Source organism: Trematomus bernacchii, unplaced genomic scaffold (genome assembly GCF_902827165.1).
Source record: "Trematomus bernacchii unplaced genomic scaffold, fTreBer1.1, whole genome shotgun sequence".
Classification (NCBI taxonomy): Eukaryota; Metazoa; Chordata; class Actinopteri; order Perciformes; family Nototheniidae; genus Trematomus; species Trematomus bernacchii.
The window spans coordinates 820704-841280 of NW_022987592.1; the positions used below are offsets into that span (position 1 = coordinate 820704).

The 20577-nt window shown below is 39.9% G+C and overlaps 1 protein-coding gene across 1 annotated transcript in view; it reads right to left on the bottom strand.

The window, feature by feature from the left end:
• The window catches only part of ephb2a (eph receptor B2a), an 82668-nt gene extending 62501 nt beyond the window's left edge, over nucleotides 1-20167 (bottom strand). Inside the window, exon 1 of the mRNA XM_034129177.1 lies at nucleotides 20068-20167. Within this exon, the coding sequence (XP_033985068.1) occupies nucleotides 20068-20167 (100 nt within the window). The remainder of the gene's footprint in view (nucleotides 1-20067) is intronic.
• Nucleotides 20168-20577: the final 410 nt, after the last annotated feature.

Sequence of the window (20577 nt, forward strand, 5' to 3'; positions counted from 1 at the left end):
GGGGTTTTAGCAATATTCTGGCAACCCGTCTGTCGGCCAGCATTGAGGACATGCAGGTTCTTATTATACATCCATGCATGCGGGTCTGTCAGGTCGAGCCTGGGAGGAAACACAACGTTAAACTGTTTTATGGCCAGAATATATGGTAAAAGACGGACTGCATAATTAAGGGAGGATTACCGTGCGTTAACGATCAACTAGAATGTAATGTGTGCGAGTGAATCAACCGTTTAAGAGCACGATGTCGACATCAGCAAAAATGTTTTCACCGTAGCTCCAACGATATTATTTTCGGTAATTAAGTACGTTAAACAACATTTAAGATTAAACGTGTTACAGCTTCATAGATCGACATGTCTGATAGGTGGTAACAGTAATTTCTCTGTCAGTGCAGCAGACCGACGGAGACGAGACGACGGAGTGTGTTGAAGCGGCCTATGAACAACTACAATCCCCGGTTCAGGTGGCGACTGGCGCGCTAACGGAGCTCCAGGAGGGAAAACCTTTGCGACGCTGAGGTTCTGCGGATTTGCAAAGGTATGTTAACATGGACATGTGCTGTCAGCAACATGGTCGGCTTTTAGCTTGAAAAATATACGATGGTGCATATTAGGGATGAGAATGATTAATCGAATATACGAAATGATTCACGTATTCGAAAATGAGTTATGAATATGTTTTTTTATTGAGTGGTTTGCGAGTTCAAGGAGGCTTTTGCAACCTCGCTGAGAACACGCATAATCCGAGAATCATACGACACCTCAGCTGATGCATATAATTCATGTTTAACAATTAATAAGAATATTTAATTGAATCGAAAATATAAGCCTGAATAATAAATGTCCCCCGCTCCATGAGATAATCGTGAATGTATATCAAAAACTGGTTGTATTTAAACAAACAAAGTCTTGGCTTTCAGAATATGTAACTTTTATCACCATATTCAGAAAATAAATACGGCGATGAAGCTTGTAAAGTTACGCTGAAAGGCGTCGGGCGGAGCAATTTACGTGTGTGTGTTACGTGTATGTTACTTATTGTAAATCACCTCCGCACCAGCCTCTCCCCTGGGCATGTAGACATGCCTATTTTCTTAAAATAGCTGCTTCCTGTCACATATTGTGATCTCTGTACCTTTGTAATAATCTATCCTATACAACATCAATATAAATGGCTTCTACAGTCAAAAACTGTCATTCATTGTATTAATGCTTTTGTCTTTATGCTGCTTTTGTGTACCACAGATTTGCTATGAGTTCCTCGAATCACCACCAAGGACCTGTTTGGGACATTTACAGCAGCCTTGGATAAATACTGTCCTCGACTGATAAAACTGTATAGAGCCAGGAAAGGAGCCTTCGGACAAGGGATGGAAAACCTCTTGGATTCTCTTGATGAACAAGTAGCTTTTGTCTTTAATGTCGTAATGATAATTTACAATCTTCTTATAGAGAACAAACAGGTGCATCTCAATAAATTAGAATATCGTGGAAAAGTTGAATAATTTCAGTAATTCTATTTGAAGAGTGAAACTTATATTTTATGTAGGTGCATTAGACACAAAATGAATTATTTAAAGCGTTTATTTGTTTTAATCTGGATGACTACAGTTTACACCTTTTTATAACCCAAAATTCAGTATCACATAATTAGAACATTTCACTAGACAAATTACTAGAAAAATCTTTGATTTTGAATGTCAAATGTGAAGTTTTCTGTTGCCTCAAAAATGCCATTAAAAAGGTTCAAATCCATTTATATCTAAAAGGGGTGTCCTATCTTGTAAAAGCATCATATTTTGGTACTTACTTCACTTTTACCTCATCTCATCAACAAAGTCCTGTTTAATAATTAATAATTCAATCTCAACTATTGCAAAGTTGTTTTGTTCAGAGAAGATTTGCCGTTTTAAATAAATCGATCCTGACTTCTGAGATTCTGAAATTACCCTTTAATCACTCATTTTAACCATAAATCCTAATGCTCTTTTTTTCTGATTTACAGACATCTGACATTGCACAGCAACGAATGAGAATGTGTCTGGAAGGTCTGCCCTTATTTGTCCGTGAATAAGGACGGACAAATCCTCCAGAAGTTTTTCTTGAAATGCCTGGTGTGTACAGTATGGTTGTCCATTAATCATAAGTCTACATTTAATGTCATACAAGTGCAGTTATTAAGTTTTCCTATAATCATAGATAAAACAGTTTTGAAGATGAAGGCCGATTTTCAGGATAAATACTAGACCTGCTACATAACTACTAGTGAACTAGTTGTAGAACAGAACAGTTACAATTTTCACAGTAATTATTGTGTCATTGCTGAGCAATCAAACCAGTGTTTTATTTGCAGTTATATATTATCCTTATTTGGTAAATAATAATTGCTTATCTGCTTTCTACATGCAGGACACTGATCCGGAAGAAAAGCAGACTGCTGGTGTCAAGATGGGAGTCCTCACTGTTCTCGTAGATGATGGTGGACCTACCCCGTCTCAAATGGTCCACAGTATTGCTGTTGTTTTGGAAGAGACAATTGTACTCTCGGATCTACCAGACATCCCAACTGCATTTGTATACCTTTTTGGTCTACTCTATGCCCTGAACATTGAGTTTCCAAAAGAACACAAGTACACTTTTGAGACTGTTCAGCACATCTTCATGGGACTTTCCACCAGTTGCTCACAGCGGGTCAGGAGTTTGAAAACAAAGCTCTTAATCGATTTACAAGATATCCCCATTTAATTTGCCTGCCTTCACCGCTGTTTGTGACTTGAACATTGAGTTCCCAAAACCACAAGTACTCTTTTGAAGCTGATACAAAATATTACAGAAACTTGAAAACCAAGTTCTCTCTAAGTCACAAGCTAATATTTTCTTTATTTTTATTTCTTAAGCTGGCTGGCTTACTTTGCGCATGTAACATTTCAAGGACTAAGTACTTTATCATATCCACTTTCTAGGCTGTGACCTTTGTTATTACATTGATATATTGAAAACAAGGGAAATTTGAAAGGAGAATGCTCCATCAAATTCCCCCTAAAACATGTTGTTTGACTTAGAACAAAGACGGTTTACTTTGGAAACTGCTGAAAAGCAAGTCTCAAGTTTAGCAAATTCTTTATCTTTACAGTTAAAATGTTATCTAGTGACATGAACATCTTGCAACATTTTGAAAGACATGTTCTCACTCTTAGGGCACAAGCACATTTTTTGTCTAACATTTTTTGGCCCCCGGGCCGTCCGCCCGAGTCCCCCTTCTCGGCTTCTGCTTTGCCCCCGGGCCGTCCGCCCGAGTCCCCCTTCTCGGCCTCTGCTTTTCCCCGGGATGTCTGTCTGATTGTTGACTGTGTTCACGGCGGAGAGCTCTGTATGATTACTTAGCCTTGAAATAAAGGTATTTTTCCTGTAAAACCTGCATTTGGGTCATGCCTGCTTCGCTCTACCCTGACATACATTTTCTAGACCAAAAATAATAACTTGGCACAACTTTAACTTATTGGAATTCTTTGTATGTGGAACTCAAAGTTAGAAGTTTTTAAACATATGAAAGATACATTTTCCAAACCAAAGATAATAAGTTAGCACAACCTTTACTTATTTAAAATGTTTAGTATGCAGAACTCCAAACTTGAAGTTGTACAAAATTTGAATGAGTTATCTCGACAAAATATAATTAGTTGACTCAATTGAAAACAGAAACTTACACATTTTAGTTGGCCTCAAAACTTAAAAATCTTATGCAGCCTGTTGCCTTGAAAGTTTGAGTTGTCCTAACTTTTTTTTTTTTACAGTGTGTGGTATGAAGGTTTTTGTGCATGTAAACGGTCTACAGAGTAAAAAACCCTCAAAGTACACCCTGTAGCGAGTAAAACTCTAACACAGAAAAGACCTGTCTATGCTGCCCCAAAACGCCTCATTGGAGATTTCTCATTTTCCATTGTTTGCTTCCTGGGTTCTGTGACGTGTGAACACCCAAATCAACAACAAATGACCGGATTGGCCAAATCCGTGGAGCACCTCACACACCAGGATCCCTTGGCTAACTAACAGCGAGTCCCCATTGACTTGCATAGAGCTCCCTGAACGCTGGCAATAGACGAGTTGGGATCGTGGAGAAATGCTCTCCGCAGACCCCTTCTCACAGCGTTATAAACCTTTTTCTTACTCAATATCAAGCCACACTTATTGTTTTTACTTCGGCTGTGAGTGTTTGTGTGTGCTCAGGATGAGTTTAGCTGTGTCTCTCTGTATCGCCGACCCGGAAACCTGTCCACTCCTCGCAGCGAGCCTCGCAACGTCCCAACCAATCAGAGCACACTGGGCTCACAGGGGGGGGGGGGGGGGGGGGGGCAGGAGCTCCAACAAGCCGTTTAGGACAGAGAGTGAATACACATACTATACAGAGATGCTGTATGAGAAACCAATGTGATTTTGGAAAATTGCACAATATAAATCAATTCTAGTATACCTCAACAATGGAAATATGATCAGTAGAAATGGCCATGACATGGGACCTTTAAGAAATGTGTGTATTTACTGTTAGCATAAAGATATATAAGGCCTCATTTGTTACAGCAATCAAATAAGAAAATCACTGGAATTTTATTAAAATGTTCACATGGTATCAAGTGATGGTGAAAGACAGACAAATTATGCGGTCATTAAATGCATCTGCTCAAAATCCTGTTTAGGAGAGATCCTTCTCCACTGCCGGGTACACAGAGCAGGACAGGGACATGTCCACACTCCTCCAAGTTTGATACTGTATGAATTACATTTCCTCAGTTACACAGTCTATGCTGTAATATTTTGTGTCAAATTATTGATTTATTTAGTAGGTAGCCGGCCATTATCCCTCTCACAGTAGATTGCATGTGGTTATTAGCGTATGAACTGAACAGAAAGCTAACCAGAGGAGAAATGACAGCCTAGATACCTACCCAAGTTAAAAGTTAAATGTTATACATTCCTGCACCGTGGACCCAGTCTGGCCAGTGATGTCCCACTGTGGTGTCTCTCTATCATGCTCAGTTATCAAGTTCAAGTTCCATAGTTTGGTGAAGCGTCAATGGGCCAGTGAAGAACTGGGTCATGAGCCGCTTTAATGCTTCGATGTTTTCTGTCACTGCTCCCAGAGGCGAAAGAGCACGTTGCTGCTCCTAACACCGACTATTGATTGGCTTAGATAACTGATTTCCACTGAGGAACGGCAGCAAAGGGCACTGAGGCCAGGCTGGCTTCTCTCCAACTTCAACAACCGGAAGTGCTCTGAGGAACCAGGACAAATGTTGGTTGAATATGGCTTAAGGTTCAACTAAGATTTCGAGTCTTTTCACTTTTGTGAAAGCAAATATCATTATAACAACATGAAATCAATAATCATTAAACCTTTTATAGGGAATTACATCAGATGACTTACAACTAGGAGGACCTGTAGCTAGGATACACTTTGTTAACGTTAATGTTGCACGGCTGACAGGAGAATGGGTGGGGTCTGTGTTTTTCCTTCAAAAAATGTAAACAGCTAACCTAGAACTGATATACAAGCTGATATTATAAGTCACACACACACAAACGTGTTCACAGTGCTCTCTCTCACCACTATCTCCTCCAGACGGCCTATATTTGTTTTTTAGAATGATCAGATGAAGAGGAAAACCTTAGTGTAATTGTGTGTATATGGGGGTCGGCTGTGGATCAGGGGCTAAACATATCAATTGGAGAGTCGGTGGTTCAGGCCTCAGCACCTGCAGTCAACATGTCAAAGTGTCCTTGAGCAAGACACTGAGCCCTAAATTGCCCCTGTAGGCCTGGCTAACGGTGTAAAGGTGCTTTGTAAGTGGCTTGATAAAAGCTTCATGTAATGTAATGTAACATACTGTAATGAAATGTAATGCACTGTAATATATTGTTATGTAATATACTATTATGTAACATAATGTAATGTACTATAATATAATTTAAATATACTGTAATATAATGTAATGTAGTGTAATATAATGTACTGCAATGTAATGTATTGTACTGTACTGTGCTGTAATCTAATGTAATGTCATGTCATTTACTGTAATGTAATGTGTGGTTTTCCTCACCTCGTTTCTTGTTAGGGCTGCATTTGCAGGTATTTGAGTATTACACACTTTTGTTCTTTTGTCCCTATTGACAATTTGACCTCCAGTGTATTAACTGCCTATCTTCTGTGATTTAATATTCCAGGTGTTAGAACTTCCCGTTTCTCCAATTTGCTCTGTAAAGGGGACCTATTATTCAAAATGCACTTTTGTATGTCTTTTATACATAAATATGTGTCCCCGGTGTGTCAGGGAACTCACGCAGCGTCAGAAAATAAAACCCTCTCTCTTTTCCTCCGTACCCAAATCTCTAAAAAACGGGGTACAACGGAGCTGATCCAGATTTGCATCCGATATGACGCAATATCAGCAATGCGGACCCACAGCCCTATCAGAAAGTTGCTATCAGAAACAATGCCATACTGTTTTCGACGTAATATGGTCTTTGTTTACATTAGCAAGCATGCTAACACTCAGAGCTAACGCAGTACTGGAGAGAGCACATGTGTAAAACAGCAGGAAATAAAAAAAGGAACTCACCTTGTGGTAAACCCGCAAGAGAAAAAGCATGTGAGCTCCATACTGTTTCAGAAATAATCCTTGATGTGGTTTGGAACATGATATGACATTTAGTCACGGCAGCATTGAGCTGAATCTGCCATTAGCTCCCCCTCCTCTTTTTTATTTTTCAAGCTAAGGACCCCGAATCCGCAGTTCTCTAACAGGGCTAAAACAGAGCGATATGAGGGATGTCTCAAAAGCATGATCTGTTTGGTATTTTGAGCAAAACACATCATATACATGTTTTTTATATATTTGTATATATCTGAGACCCATAATATATGCCTAAAAATAGCATAATAGGAGATCTTTAATGTTTCCTTTTTCAACAGCAACATTGTCAGTGGTTGTTGTACTTAGAGGTTATCTTGATAATGTTTTGCAGTAAATTGTAAATGAAGGCTTTGACTGTACATACAGGCTGTTTATGTAGCTATTTAATTTAAACGAGGAACAGACAGTCTCACTGACACTTCTAAGTAGTTGTCCTTTATCAGAAACAGACCAGCCAATCAGAATCAAATATTCCCCAAGACCATGGTAATGATAACAAACTTTTAGAGTACTGACTACACTGATAGTGCTGAGACCATCACAACAATTCTCAGAAATGAACAGATGCAAAGGAGATTGTGTTTTGCAAAATTAAGATTGGTGGAATAATATAACATACTGTATATATATAATATAGTGTTATAAATTGTTACTGTTTTCTCTAAGCCCCTTGTATTGTATTGAATCACAACTCGTCCTGTGGGGAAGGTAAAAATGATCGTGCCGCCTCAGCACCTGCTCTGAGATCGTTGGGAGAGACTGTCTGTCGATGGCAGTACAGATGAAGATGCTTCAGGTCTCTGCAGCAGCTGCTGAGAGGCAGCTAGCAGGACGAGCTCTGCCTGAGGAGCATGGGGAACATCTGTGCTTAGCTGCTGCAAATGTGCCCTGCCAGGTAAAAATAGCCAGTGTGTGAACTGTGAATGGAAGCAGAGTGAAGCGCAGCAGAGAAAGGCAGAGTACAAAGGCCGGCTGAGTGTGGTGTGGCTGTCAGCTCTGAGGGGTTACATAAAGCAGAGCCAGAGTCCAACACTTCCTGCTGTTTTTATAGGTAAGCAGTCAGCAGACTGATCTGTAATCTGCTTTTGTATCTGGAATAAAGGCAATTTATATTGTCCAGTTCTCTAGCATCTCTACAGAGCTCGTTAGCTCAACTATAAACACCTGTGTAATGGAACACGATGATGTCATCACTCCAACTGACAGCAGTCAGTTCTCTCTCTCAGCTCGCGGACTCTATAATGAGAGAAAGGAGAGAATGGAGAGGAGAGAGAGAGAGACGAGATGAGAGAGAGTAAGAGAGATAGAGAGCATAGAGAGAGAGAGAGAGAACGAAGAGAGGAGACCGAGAAGAGAGAGGAGAGATCTCTCTCTCTCTCTTCTCTCTCTCTCTCTCTCTCTCTCTCTCTCTCTCCTCTCTCTCTCTCTCTCTCTCTCTCTCTCTCTCTCTCTTCTCTCTCTCTCTCTCTCTCTCTCTCTCTCTCTCTCTCTCTCTCCCCCCCCTTGTTATTAATGTAACCATTTTGGCTTTTAAAACTTAGCTTTCAAAACAGTATTTAAACAGAATATTATATTTAATGGCCAGTAGATTTGGTTTGCAGTAAAAAGTCAAAGTATCCAATCGTGACACAAATCAATTTGAACTTGCTTACAAAGAATAATCATGTCTCTATAAAAGGGAGCATCTGACATCTGACTTCAACAAGTCCATCCAAGTGGTTGTGCCATTAGTTTCAAGCATGTCCCTGTCGGTCATATTATTCCTTCAAACGGAGCACAGACTCCTCTGTCCAGTCTTCTGTCGGTGCTTTCTCTGTCATTAAACGGTTATGATCCACAGAGCCCAGTGGGAATGACGTCCCTGACCCATAGCAAAAGACACTGTTGTATCCCACCTGGGCAGGAGGCATATTGGTGATAGTGTCTTTGAGAGGGAGACATTCATTTTATCCCGTATAAAATTGGTACCTGCATCAGGTATATCTGAGTTTTTGCACTGCTTCAGAGATAGTATTGGTGGTAGAGACCACATTTGCCACAGGTGGATGTACACTATTATAAAAAGTTGCAGAAACTTGCCAGGCAGATATAAGAGACGCAACAACACCGATTACTGTTTGAAATGTTGTGCAAATGTGCAAAGGAGTTTTCTGACAGTTACAGAGCTTGTGTATCGTTTGTTGAAATAAAAACGTACCCCGCCACCCTGAGCTTTTATCATCACGCCAGCGTTTGATTCCAAAAGAAGCTGCAATAATATATAAATACCTAAATAAACAGGCCCATGTCCTGCTGCCTTTAGTGAGCCATGCAGCCTTTGAAGCACTTCTGAAGACCAACACTTCCCTGGAGTACCTCCACTTTGTTCCTGAAGGATAGAGGGCAGAAGATCTGTACCATCAGGCGCCGTCTGACACCGCCTCTTTAAGGCAAAGTCATGTTGGCCCTTAAAACACACTGACTAATGCCACCAGATGTAACCTGGCTGCTGGGCCTTCAGTTGTTGTTCCACTATACTTTAAAGAACACTTGTATTCAAAATATCCCTGTATGCTGTAAGATTATGATTTTACTCAATTCAAACTAGACCCAGCTCTAAAGTGTAGGATGCTTCCAGAGAACTGGCTCCTGGCAGAGAATGGAGATCAAGTTTGAGGGTGATGAGATGCTACAAGAGCTTACAAGCATATGAACACATTAAACTGCTGCTACACTATTAGCATCACTACGAAATAACACTCATTGGCTGTGAAAGATTGAGAAAACGTTCCAGCCCCGCAGCGGTTCATCATCACTGGAGCAGCCTGTCCTCGCGTGATGGCAAACAAACAATTTGGCTCCCAGCCTGAGAGAAGCTGTGAAGCCTCACATTATCACATCAAAGCCCTGACTGCTGATTCAAGTCCGCCAATGTCTCGAGCGCAGTCATAGACATTTCTTTTAATAAGGTTAGAAGCTGTTTTTATTTTTAAGAAAAGGTGAATAAATTAAGTTGAGTTCAATATAAAACCAGCACTACCAGGAGTAGTGTTTTGTTTTTTATTGGATATACAGTAGATCACTACTCCCTATGTTACTTAAGACCTAAGTCCTAATAGAGTACTCTATTTATTACTAATTAACAATGCAGCATTACTTTTTCATAGGCAAGAATAAAGGAAGACATTTTAACAGCAGAGAATGCAGAGATTGTAGACATAATTTGATAGTGGGTCAATTATTAAAAAAGCTCTTTGTCCTACATCTCCCTTAATGCAAATCCAAATGACACAATGTTTCTGTTACATGTTTCAAGACTAAAGATCCCATGTTGCTATGCTCCGATGACATCAGTGAGACAGGTCACTGACTACAGAGATCCTTGTCAGCCACAGAGAACGTTATGCAGTGTTTCACAGGCTCAGGTCTATTAAAAATAGTAAGGACAAAATAATCATTTATTATATTCAAAATGTATTTTAGTCAAACATAAATCCAAGCAGACTTTGATATACTGTATATTAGGGCTGTGTGACATTACCAAAATAGTTAAAACCATTATTCTGGTCAAAAGGAGTTAAATATTATTCATTGATTTTAGTGCAAACCTTTTTATGGTAATATTTAATATATTATTGCATTTTCCTACCAGGGATTGCTTTTCCATGTTGTGCTAAACTCCTGGTAATATAAAACACTTTAAACCAGTTTGTGCTTCTGATGTACTGCATTAGTTTTTAGCCCTCCTTACTCTCGCTCTCTGCATGTCCGAAGGGAGCATGCATTTTAAATGTTAACCCTGTTGATCATGTTTATTTAATTGTGTTAAGACCAAATTATACTCATTCTGAATGAACAAATCTCCATGTGAAACACTTTTGAGTTCAGTTTGAGAGATCTTTAAACAATATTCAAATTCAATCCAATCAGCACGGAGGACAATCCTGCATTTACTTTGACATGTACAATGTGAATAAAGGACAATATATAATTATTTCAGTCAGCCAATAAATACAGAAGTGTTATAGTTATGCTTGCCGTTCTCAGGCATCTCATCCCTAGCCCCTTAACAAGCAGTATTTCTTTAACCGTTTAAAGAAGCTTCAGGGCTGTTAAGAACATTTCAATTCACTGTCCAACAGTATCACACTTATTTGTCCCACATTGCCCAATTTTTTCATTGAAGCTATGTTACTTTTACAATGAATCACATGTATAGAAATATAGCAGAGATACAGTGTATCGTTATATAAGCATCTTGCCAAACTCATTCAGACATGTGATATCTTTGAGCTTTGGAATCGCCACAGGAATTGGAGATCAGGGGACTTCTACTTCGTGGAGGTAGAGAGAATAGTAAAGAGGCTTGTGACTAATATTGATATTTTAATTTCTATTTGACTTTTATGGGCTACTTTGCTATCTGGGGCCTGTACTACGAAGCTGGATTTTCGCTTAGCGAGCTAACTTCAGGGAAAACTCTGGGTTTCCGGTCCTACGACGCTGGTTCACTTTTTAGCGGGCTAGATCTCCATGGTAACTTATGCTGAACGGCTAGCCTGGTCCGGAGCAGGTTAGGTTGCAGGCTAAGAGATCAACTCAGTGATCCACCTGCTGACCAATCAGAGCCCCGTGTGCGGAGTTTAAAGCTATCAAGTCATATTACAGGAGAAAGGAAATACAGTTTAAACTGCCGTTGCAGGAAAGACGGCCGGCAAAAATCACTGACTGTGTGAACGTGAAAATTAATAGAATATCCCCTCCCATCTTCAGAGCGATCTGACTATTATAACATTAGCGTTAAGAAAGCTTACTTAAATATCTGCCACAACATAAGTAACCGGATCAGAGTAACATTACGTACAGTCCGCGGCACTGTGAGTGCAGACGTAGATGTGTCCCATTATCATTCATATCATATCACATCATAATGTATCATATATTTCCTTATCTGAGTCAGCTTCTTGAGCCGTATCTGGCCGTGCAACACTCACAGTGTCACATACTGTATGCAGAAGTATTATTTTAAGCAACACATTAAATTAACGAAACACTCGAGTCAAATGTAATTAAAGTCAGATCCACTCGTGTCTTGGACGGGGCAGTGATATCATAAACCTGTTAATGTACGCATTCAAACACTTTTTCTTTTACCAGCTGTATTCACCTTGTAGGTGCAGCTATGTGGCTTTTATCCTGGATAAAGTGTTTAAGTCATGGATGTTTAAAGTTTAACTTCTTCATATTTGACTAATATTAAAGTTCACTTTTCATTCAGGAAGTATGACGCTGCGCTGTCAGTACGCTTGTCCATGTTTGTGATTGGTCGAATGCTCCAAATACCACCCCTTTCATGTGAACGCGCACCTAACTAGATAGGACACGGCTGGCTTGAGCGATCCACTTGATAACCAGCGTCGTAGGACCGCTTAGCGAGAGCGCGTATGTTTTGGATTGGGCCAACCGGCTAACTCAAACATATCCAGGTTATGTTGAACTGGCTTTGTAGTACAGGCCTCTGCTCTCAAGGTCTTAAGCAAGCTCATCACATAGGGCCATGCTTCTTCTCAGTTATTAGAAGCCTCTAGGTACACACTGAGGGAGTATTATTTTTTCTCACTTTAGTTTTTATTATATAAAAACATTACAACAACAGCTGTGCACGTACATAACAACCCAGACTAAATAAACAATACAGCAATAGATACAAATACAGAGATAATATAAAATAAAATAAAATAAAAATGCAGTCGGGAGTCACATTCTTATTTGACCATTTGTCAGAACAGTTCCTCTTACTCAATCAGTCAGTATTCCTTGTCGCTGATTTGAATCTTAAACATTGACCATTTCTCCCATTTCTCTTCATATTGTGTTTCTTGCAGTCTCAGTCGATATGTCATTTTTTCCATTAAATGAATTTCCTCCACAATCTCCATCCACTGTTCCACAGTAGGAGGCTCCATCTTGCACCATTTCCTAGTTAGGGCTTTCTTGCCAGCTATCAACAGTATTTTTACAAGATATATATCTATGTAGTGAACATTTCCCTCTGTAAAATTGCCCAGATAGAGTACCATGTAGTCCATAGGAACCTCATATCTCAGTATCTTTTGCAAAACCTTGTGTACCGATTCCCAGAACTTAAGTATGTTTTGGCATTTCCAAAATATGTGTCAATGGTTGGCCTCTGATTCTCCACATTCTCTCCAGCACAGAGGATTTGTATTTAAGTATTTACTCTGAATCTTAGGTGTGATAAAAGATCTGTATTCCCTCCATATCCGTGAATTGGTGGATGATTGATGTATCTTCCACATGTTTTGCCAATCATCATCTGAAATGGTTGTGTTCAATTCTGTTTCCCATTTCTCTTTTATGTATTTAGTTGAATGTTTATTTGTGGACAATACTTTGTACAGAGCAGTTATGATTCTGATTTTGGTTTCTTTGTATGAATTAGTTATGATTTGAATCACACCATTCACTTCAGCAGAGGGGGCTTTTTGTAGTCGTCTCTTATTTGTAAGTACCTGTAGAAGTCATGTTTATCCAGATCATGTTTATCCTTCAAATTCTGGAAACTCTCCAGCTCCCCATCCTTCCCTAAAGTGCACCATGCTGTAATCCCCTTGGTTACCCATAGTTTGAATCCCTTATCGTATCCAGCCGGTTTAAAACTATTATCAAATGCTACCCATTTTAGTAAATGCATATATTTTCCTATCCCGTGCTTTTTAATTATTTGAAACCATAATTTCAGAGTGAAGGATGTAATTAAATCTAGTTGGTTCTGTATTATCTTGTATATTTCTTTATCGCCAATAATATTCTGGATTGGATATTCAACACATTCTTTTTCTATTTCCTTCCACTTTGATGTGTAATCTGGTTTGCACCAGCATACAACATATCTTAATTGGTCAGCATTATAGTATTCCTTTAGTTTTGGACGGCCCATGCCCCCTTTCTTTTAGGAGTATTCCTTTTTCAAAGAAGAAACAAGAGTGGTAGGAACTCTTAGCTGCTGGCTTCAGATGAAGGCATCAATAAATCCATCAGTCAGAACAAACTTCTCCAAGGCCGTGAGGAGAACCTGCTCTCAGTTTGGTGAAGGTACTGAAGACCAGGGAGGCTGGACAGAACTCAGAGCTAGGAAGAAACTAAGTACGTCTACTCAAGTACTGTACTTAATTACAATTGTAGGTACTTTACTTAGGTATTTCCATTTTATGCTACTTTATACTTCTACTCAGAAGCCAATCTTTTACTTTTACTCCACCTCCAAATTTATCTGACAGCTTAAATTACTTTACAGATTCAGATTATAGCTAATATGAAATAAATCTATTATTAAATATACATTACATATAATTATAGGTTAAGATATCCAGCAGTAGTATACAAATACCTTTAGCTGTTATATACATATTAATGCATAAATAATAATAATCCAGTAATTTAATATATGATTAGAAAATTAGCCATTAAGCATATCGAGTACTTTTATTAATAAGTATATTTTAAAGGTCTCCTATTATACAATTTTTAGGCATATTTTATGGGTCTCAGATAGGGCTGCCCCCTATTAGGCGACTAATCAGTAGTCGACTAATAAAGTCTTAATCGAGCAATTTTTCATTATTCGATTAGTTGAACACAAACGATTATATAAAAAAATAACTAAATAAATAAAAGCTCTATCCGTGCGCTGCATGTGCTATGACGCGTCAGCCGGAAACCCCCTCAGACTTCATTCAGAGCGGAGCCTGGGGCCTCATTTATAAAGGGATATACGCTCAAAAAATGGCGTACGCCAGTTTCTACGCAATGTATGCGATTTATAAAATACTAACTTGACGGGAAAATGTGCGGTCCTCCACGCAAACTCTAATGCTGCGTTCACACCGGACGCGATGCGACTATTCGCTTCGCTCTAATCGCTCCTATCGCATCGCTCTAAACGCTGGAGGTTCACCGCGGCTGCCAGCTGTGTTTACTCGCATCATTCAAACAAGACGCGCTGGCTCGGGAGCTACAACTACAACAAATGAACATATTTTACCGTGATTAAATTGTAATACACGTTTCTAAATGATGCCGAAGTAACAACATACTGATACCGGTTAGTAACAACCATGAATTAATGCTTTGACAAGTCTGCAGACAAGACGGCAGGCAAAACACCTTTTAAAATGCTTGTTTTCTGAATGAAGATCGGGTCAACCAGGCTAAGCTAACGTTGTATATGCTCATTCCACACTCACAACAACGGCCTACAGACATAAATAAGCAGCGACTGTATTCACCATGACACAGACAGTCTGTGGTTTGTACTTGTTTAACTTTTGTCCAGTTTCTGAACGGATATGAGGAGCTGTGAGCTCTGTGTGCTAACTGCTAACAGCTAACGGCTGATGTTGTGTGGTTGAACGTCAGTGACGGCGGCTGAGATCCTCACCGCTGATTGGCTTCCGCGAGAACGCGTCATGTGAATTTGACGCTCGAGTTGAAAAAATTGAACTCTCGCGTTTAACGCGGCACTGTTCAATCGCCTCAATCGTGTGATTCGCGCTGCGTCCACCGCTTCATGCGCGCCGTCGGAGCGAATTCGCGTCTGTCCACGTCTCTGCATTGACTTTACATGTAATCGCGCCGCCCCCAAACGTCGCATCGCGTCCGGTGTGAACACAGCATAACCCATGCGTACGCACTAAGCACACAAACGGGAGAGACGAGAAACTGCGACACCGTTGGCAGAAGGAAGAATGGAGAGAAATATGTGGAAATAAATAAAATGTTACCTCTCATTTATCATATGAAGAATTCATTTTCAAACATTGATTAAAGCCAATCTTAAAATGATTAAACAAACGCCTGTTTGAGACTCCTCAGTGCACACAAAAACTTGGAGAAATAAATAAATACGGATAGGTTATTTAAAACCACCTCGAATATGTTGTGTTAATGTTATGAAATGTTTTCTCATAAATGATGCGGTAAGCAGGAGGACAGAATAACGTCTAAACTGACACCGTTTTGCATTTCTATAGGTTGTAGATACGAGCATGGTTTTATATACTATCACGTTTAATCGTGTTTTATGCCGTTTGCCAAGACTTGATAAGTCGCTCGTAAAACACAGGAGGTATGGAAACTAAGAACACCATATGTGGTAAATTGTACAGCTAATATAACACAACCCATTAGTTGTATTTCCTTTAACTGGTGGATTATGGATATATAGTTGCTGATCGACAGCTGGAACACAAACCACCAAATACAACAACATCATTCAGATCCAGTCGTCATGACTCCACTCCGGAGGGATTCCCCGATCATTTCTTACAGTTTCTCATCAAGGAGGGGTCTCCTGTCCCCGGTACAAACACACTGCCTGAGGAAGATTATGTGTATTTCTTTGGTCATTAACTTTTTTCGGACCACTTATTTATTTATTTTGGTGACGATCCGACCTCCATGCTGCTACTCTGGTTCAAACTGCATCCACCAAACAATATGATTTATCTCGACCTCCCCAAAATAACCAAAATCTGACACAGTGTGAGATGTCTTTTTTAGCTGTTCGGTCGTAATTTCCTGCGATCTTCTTCATGCAGTCAGTCAAAATGAATGAATGGGCGTTTCTTTGACTATTTATAGGCAAATATGGGCGTTACGTGAAGCCTGCAAAAGCTGCGCCGCATTTCGAGTCGATTGTGATTTATAAAGGGAAACAGGTGTAGGAAGTGCCGTACGCACTTCCCTCGCCGGTACGCAATGTTTTGTGAATCGGAAAAAGTCGGAAAATGTCTGTACCTATTTTTTTGCTTTGTACTACGTAAGCAACCTTCTCACGTCAATCCTACGCAAGGCGTTATAAATGAGGCCCCTGGTCATTAAGTTAATTTGGTCGGGCAGGAAATGCAAAGTGTGGATCCTTCTGAGCGAGTAAAGGACTAGCAAACTACGACGGCAAAAAGTCTCCTCCCTATCCACACCATCAGAGTGCAGCTTCCTGAATGCCGACGCTCATATGTTCAGTGTTTCCGTTTCCTCTGTAGTATTTATTGGGTTGTTATATTCAGATATGAATAATAGAAACTTAAACTAAATGTTCCGTGTGTGTCCTCGCTGCTTGTTCACACACACACAATAAGAATCCTTACTGGAGCTTCTGCTGTTATACCGCTGCGTCCGTGCGCTGTGACTCATGCGCTCTCTACATTTCATTTATATTTCAAAGGTTCATTATTACAGTTTTATTTTATATTTGATGTGTAGCACAACGTAACATGCTGTTATAATAACGCTCTTTATCAGAAAAAAATAATACAAAATATATATATATATTTATAATCATAATGTATCATAAACGTGCGACGATTAGTCGAATAATCACCTTAATTGACAACTATTGGTCGACTAGAAGAAAAAAAATCTTTAGTCGAGGGCAGCCCTAGTCTCAGATATATCAAAAATATATAAAAAACATGTCTATGGTGTGTTTTGCTCATAATACCAAACAGATCGTGCATTTTAGACATCCCTCATATCCCTCTATTTCAGCCCTGTTAAAGAACTGCAGGTTCGGGGTCCTTAGCTTGAAAAAGAAAAAAAAAGAGGAGGGGGAACTAATGCCTGCTCAGAATTCTACCGAGATACAGCTGAATGCTGCCGTGATTAAACGCCATATCATGTTCCAAACCACATCAAGGATTATTTCTGAAACAGTATGGAGCTCAAACTCTTTTTCTCTTGCGGGTTTACCACAAGGTGAGTTCCTTTTTTTATTTCCTGCTTCTTCACATGTGCTCTCTCCAGTACAGGTAAGCTCTGAGTGTTAGCGATGCTTGCTAATGTAAACAAAGACCATATTACGTCCAAAACACGTCGGGCATTGTTTCTGATATAATTATAAGAGTACCTTTATAATTTAGCATTGCTGCTTTTACTTAAGTACAAAATCTGAGTAGGCCTACTTCTTCCACCTCTGACGGAACTGAAACAGTTCATAGAACCTGGAGCTGGTCTTAACCTTTAAATCCATTGACTGCATGAATCACAATCACCAACATGTGGATCCCTAAAGTGTTTTATCGTGTGGACTTTTTTGTGTTTCTTTTTGTGAACATCACACAGAGCCGGCCCGACCCATTAAGCGACATAAGCGGCCGCTTAGGGCCCCGCAGCCACTAAGGGCCCCCTAGCAAAAAAAGAAAAAAAAAAGAATAATATATATAAAATAATAATCTCAGTACACCGTCGCCGTGATAAGTATGTTTAATTAATTTTGTTAATATGCCTAGATTGCCTACTCTCAAAGTCATGTATTATATTAGACACCAGACCAACCAGAGAGTTGCATGGAAATAAACATCTGTCTTATTGGCTGGCAGGTACCTATCCTGTGACAATGTTTAAAATAAACTGTCAGTCGGACTCAGAGTTTTTGAAGATGAACATAAGAACATTTTTTCTTAAAAAAACGACAATTCTCAAGTGGTGGCTCACACAACAACCCCAGAGCCACCACTCGAGCCAGGTAAACAAGGTATGTAAATGTCAGTAAACTTCCAAGTTATGCGAACATGTAAGCAAAGCATAAATTACAGCTACGTTAACGTTACTTTGAATCGCGGGGGTAAGCTAAACCGTTAGCAACTGGCTATAGCTAGCCAGAGATATTAAATAAACACTTTGTCATACAATCTAAATGTAATGTTTTTTAGCGTTACCTGGTGATTTCAAAGAAAGCTCTCTGGGAAATGTTGACTTACTGGTCGACATGAAGCTAGAAGCTACCTGTACACAGTTGATCCTGAGTCCTGTCAGTTAAAGTGTTTCATAGTTAGCTTAGCTAAGCATCAACCTAGCACTGAAATATATGGATGTTATGTGACAGTATCTCTGAGAAAAAGTCAGCTGAAATGGTGGCATAGTTGCCACTGCTTTACGTGTCGACAGCATGTTTGAACGTATTTGCAGCAGTAAATGTGGCTGTTTGGCCACTGACGTTGCCATAACAACACCTGAATTTAAATGGGCAACCTCTTTTTGTGACAGATTTTTGCATGAAATTATAATTCTTCTGAATGATTTTCCTATTGACAGCTAGTTTCTATGTGAACATTATGAGATGGACAGCCAGAGAGAATAAATGAAAAACAGTTATGAAATACTATATGACAGTAAAACAAGAATACAGTTTGAAAGGGGAGTGATTTGTAAAATATCCATAAAGAAAAATCTGTTTACAGTTCTGTTTCATATGGGTGTTGAGAGATGTATCCATAGATCTCTTAATGTTGCTCTCAAAGTGCACCAGATTGATGCTTTTAACTTCAATATTTTTAAAAAATCTTCCCGGGGGAGCAAGCCCCCGGACCCCCCTAGAGGAGGTGAGGACCCCCCTAGAGGATGTTAGGTCCACGGTGTTTACATGCTTATTTATACAATATGTGTGCTTATGCTAACATCATAAGACAAAAGTTGGTTCCGTGTAGTGAGAACGCGCTAGAGTGAGGGGGGCCCCCAAGCCAAAGCTTGCTTAGGGCCCCCAAAAGTCTAGGGCCGGCCCTGACATCACACCATGGTATTTGTTAATAAGTATTGCTCCTGATTGCTTAATCAACCCCAGTCTGGACATCAAACCCTATTTTTAAACCGCAGGAACCCCACAACCAACATAATCTCTTTTTCTTCACATGTTCTTTCCTCGATGGCTGACTCACCAGTGCAGGCCAGTAAGGTACAGAATAGCTTCACAGTTGGTCTGTCGTTTTTTTTAAAGGTTTAGGTAATGCAAAAACAATAATACTTTAAGGAGGTGGTGCATGGGAAGATAGGGAACTAGGCTATTATGTGAAATATGCATCAGTTCTTCTCTGTCTCTTTCACTCTGCAGGGTCTCTGCACTGTGCTGGGTCCTGGAGCCTCCGCAGGAATCACACACACTCACACACACCCAGTCGCAGATACACACAACTGTTGGTCCCTGCCATTGGTCCATGACAAACTGTGTCCAATAACCCAGCGACTTCACATAATAATAATAATAATAATAATAATAATAATAATAATAATAATAATAATAATAATAATAATAACATTCAAACCAATCGACCAAATAAAGAGTAAAGCCACAGAAGCAGATTAATTCCAGACCAGACAACAGACGTGTTTCCAGCCTGATTCTTCCACAGGACAGATATCTTTAACAGAGCTGCATGTAAACCATTGTTTAGATCTAGAGTTTCCAGAGCCTCCCTGCTGTGAGACGCCGTTAAACACACAGTATAGTGTGTGTGTTGCATTAATGCCGGACTCTAATGTCCGTGTCCGCGCGCCGGGCTGACCCCACACATTCATCCTTCAAACAACAGTTAACTCCGGCTTACCTTCGACAGCCCACACCGTTGGCAGTATCCACAGAAAATACAAGATATCCATAATGAGAGTGGATCCAGGCACTGGACTGTGGAATGATAACGCGTTCATAGCGCAGCCGTCCAGCAGCGGGCCACAGACATTGGATTCATTCAGAGCTGCAGAGTCTCATCCTCATCCGCATCTCCAGCAGCAGCAGCAGCAGCAGGAGCGGAGGGATAATGGCTGAGGAGCTGCTGGCCGGCCAGTGGGCGAAACCAAAAGAAAGGGGGCGGAAAAACACCGACACCGGCACCCCGCTGCACGCGCTGTCTGGGGGTCTGATGCACCACTGAGAGGGTTATTATAAATGCATCTTATCTGATACAGATTCTTGTGTTCTAAAGTAATTAAAGCCTACATGTTCTCAAGCTAGTTATATTCTATTAGAAACATTTGTAATAGTAATAATAAATAAATTATAATAGTAATAATAATAATAGTTAAAGGTGGGGTAGGTAAGTTTGAGAAACCGGCTCGAG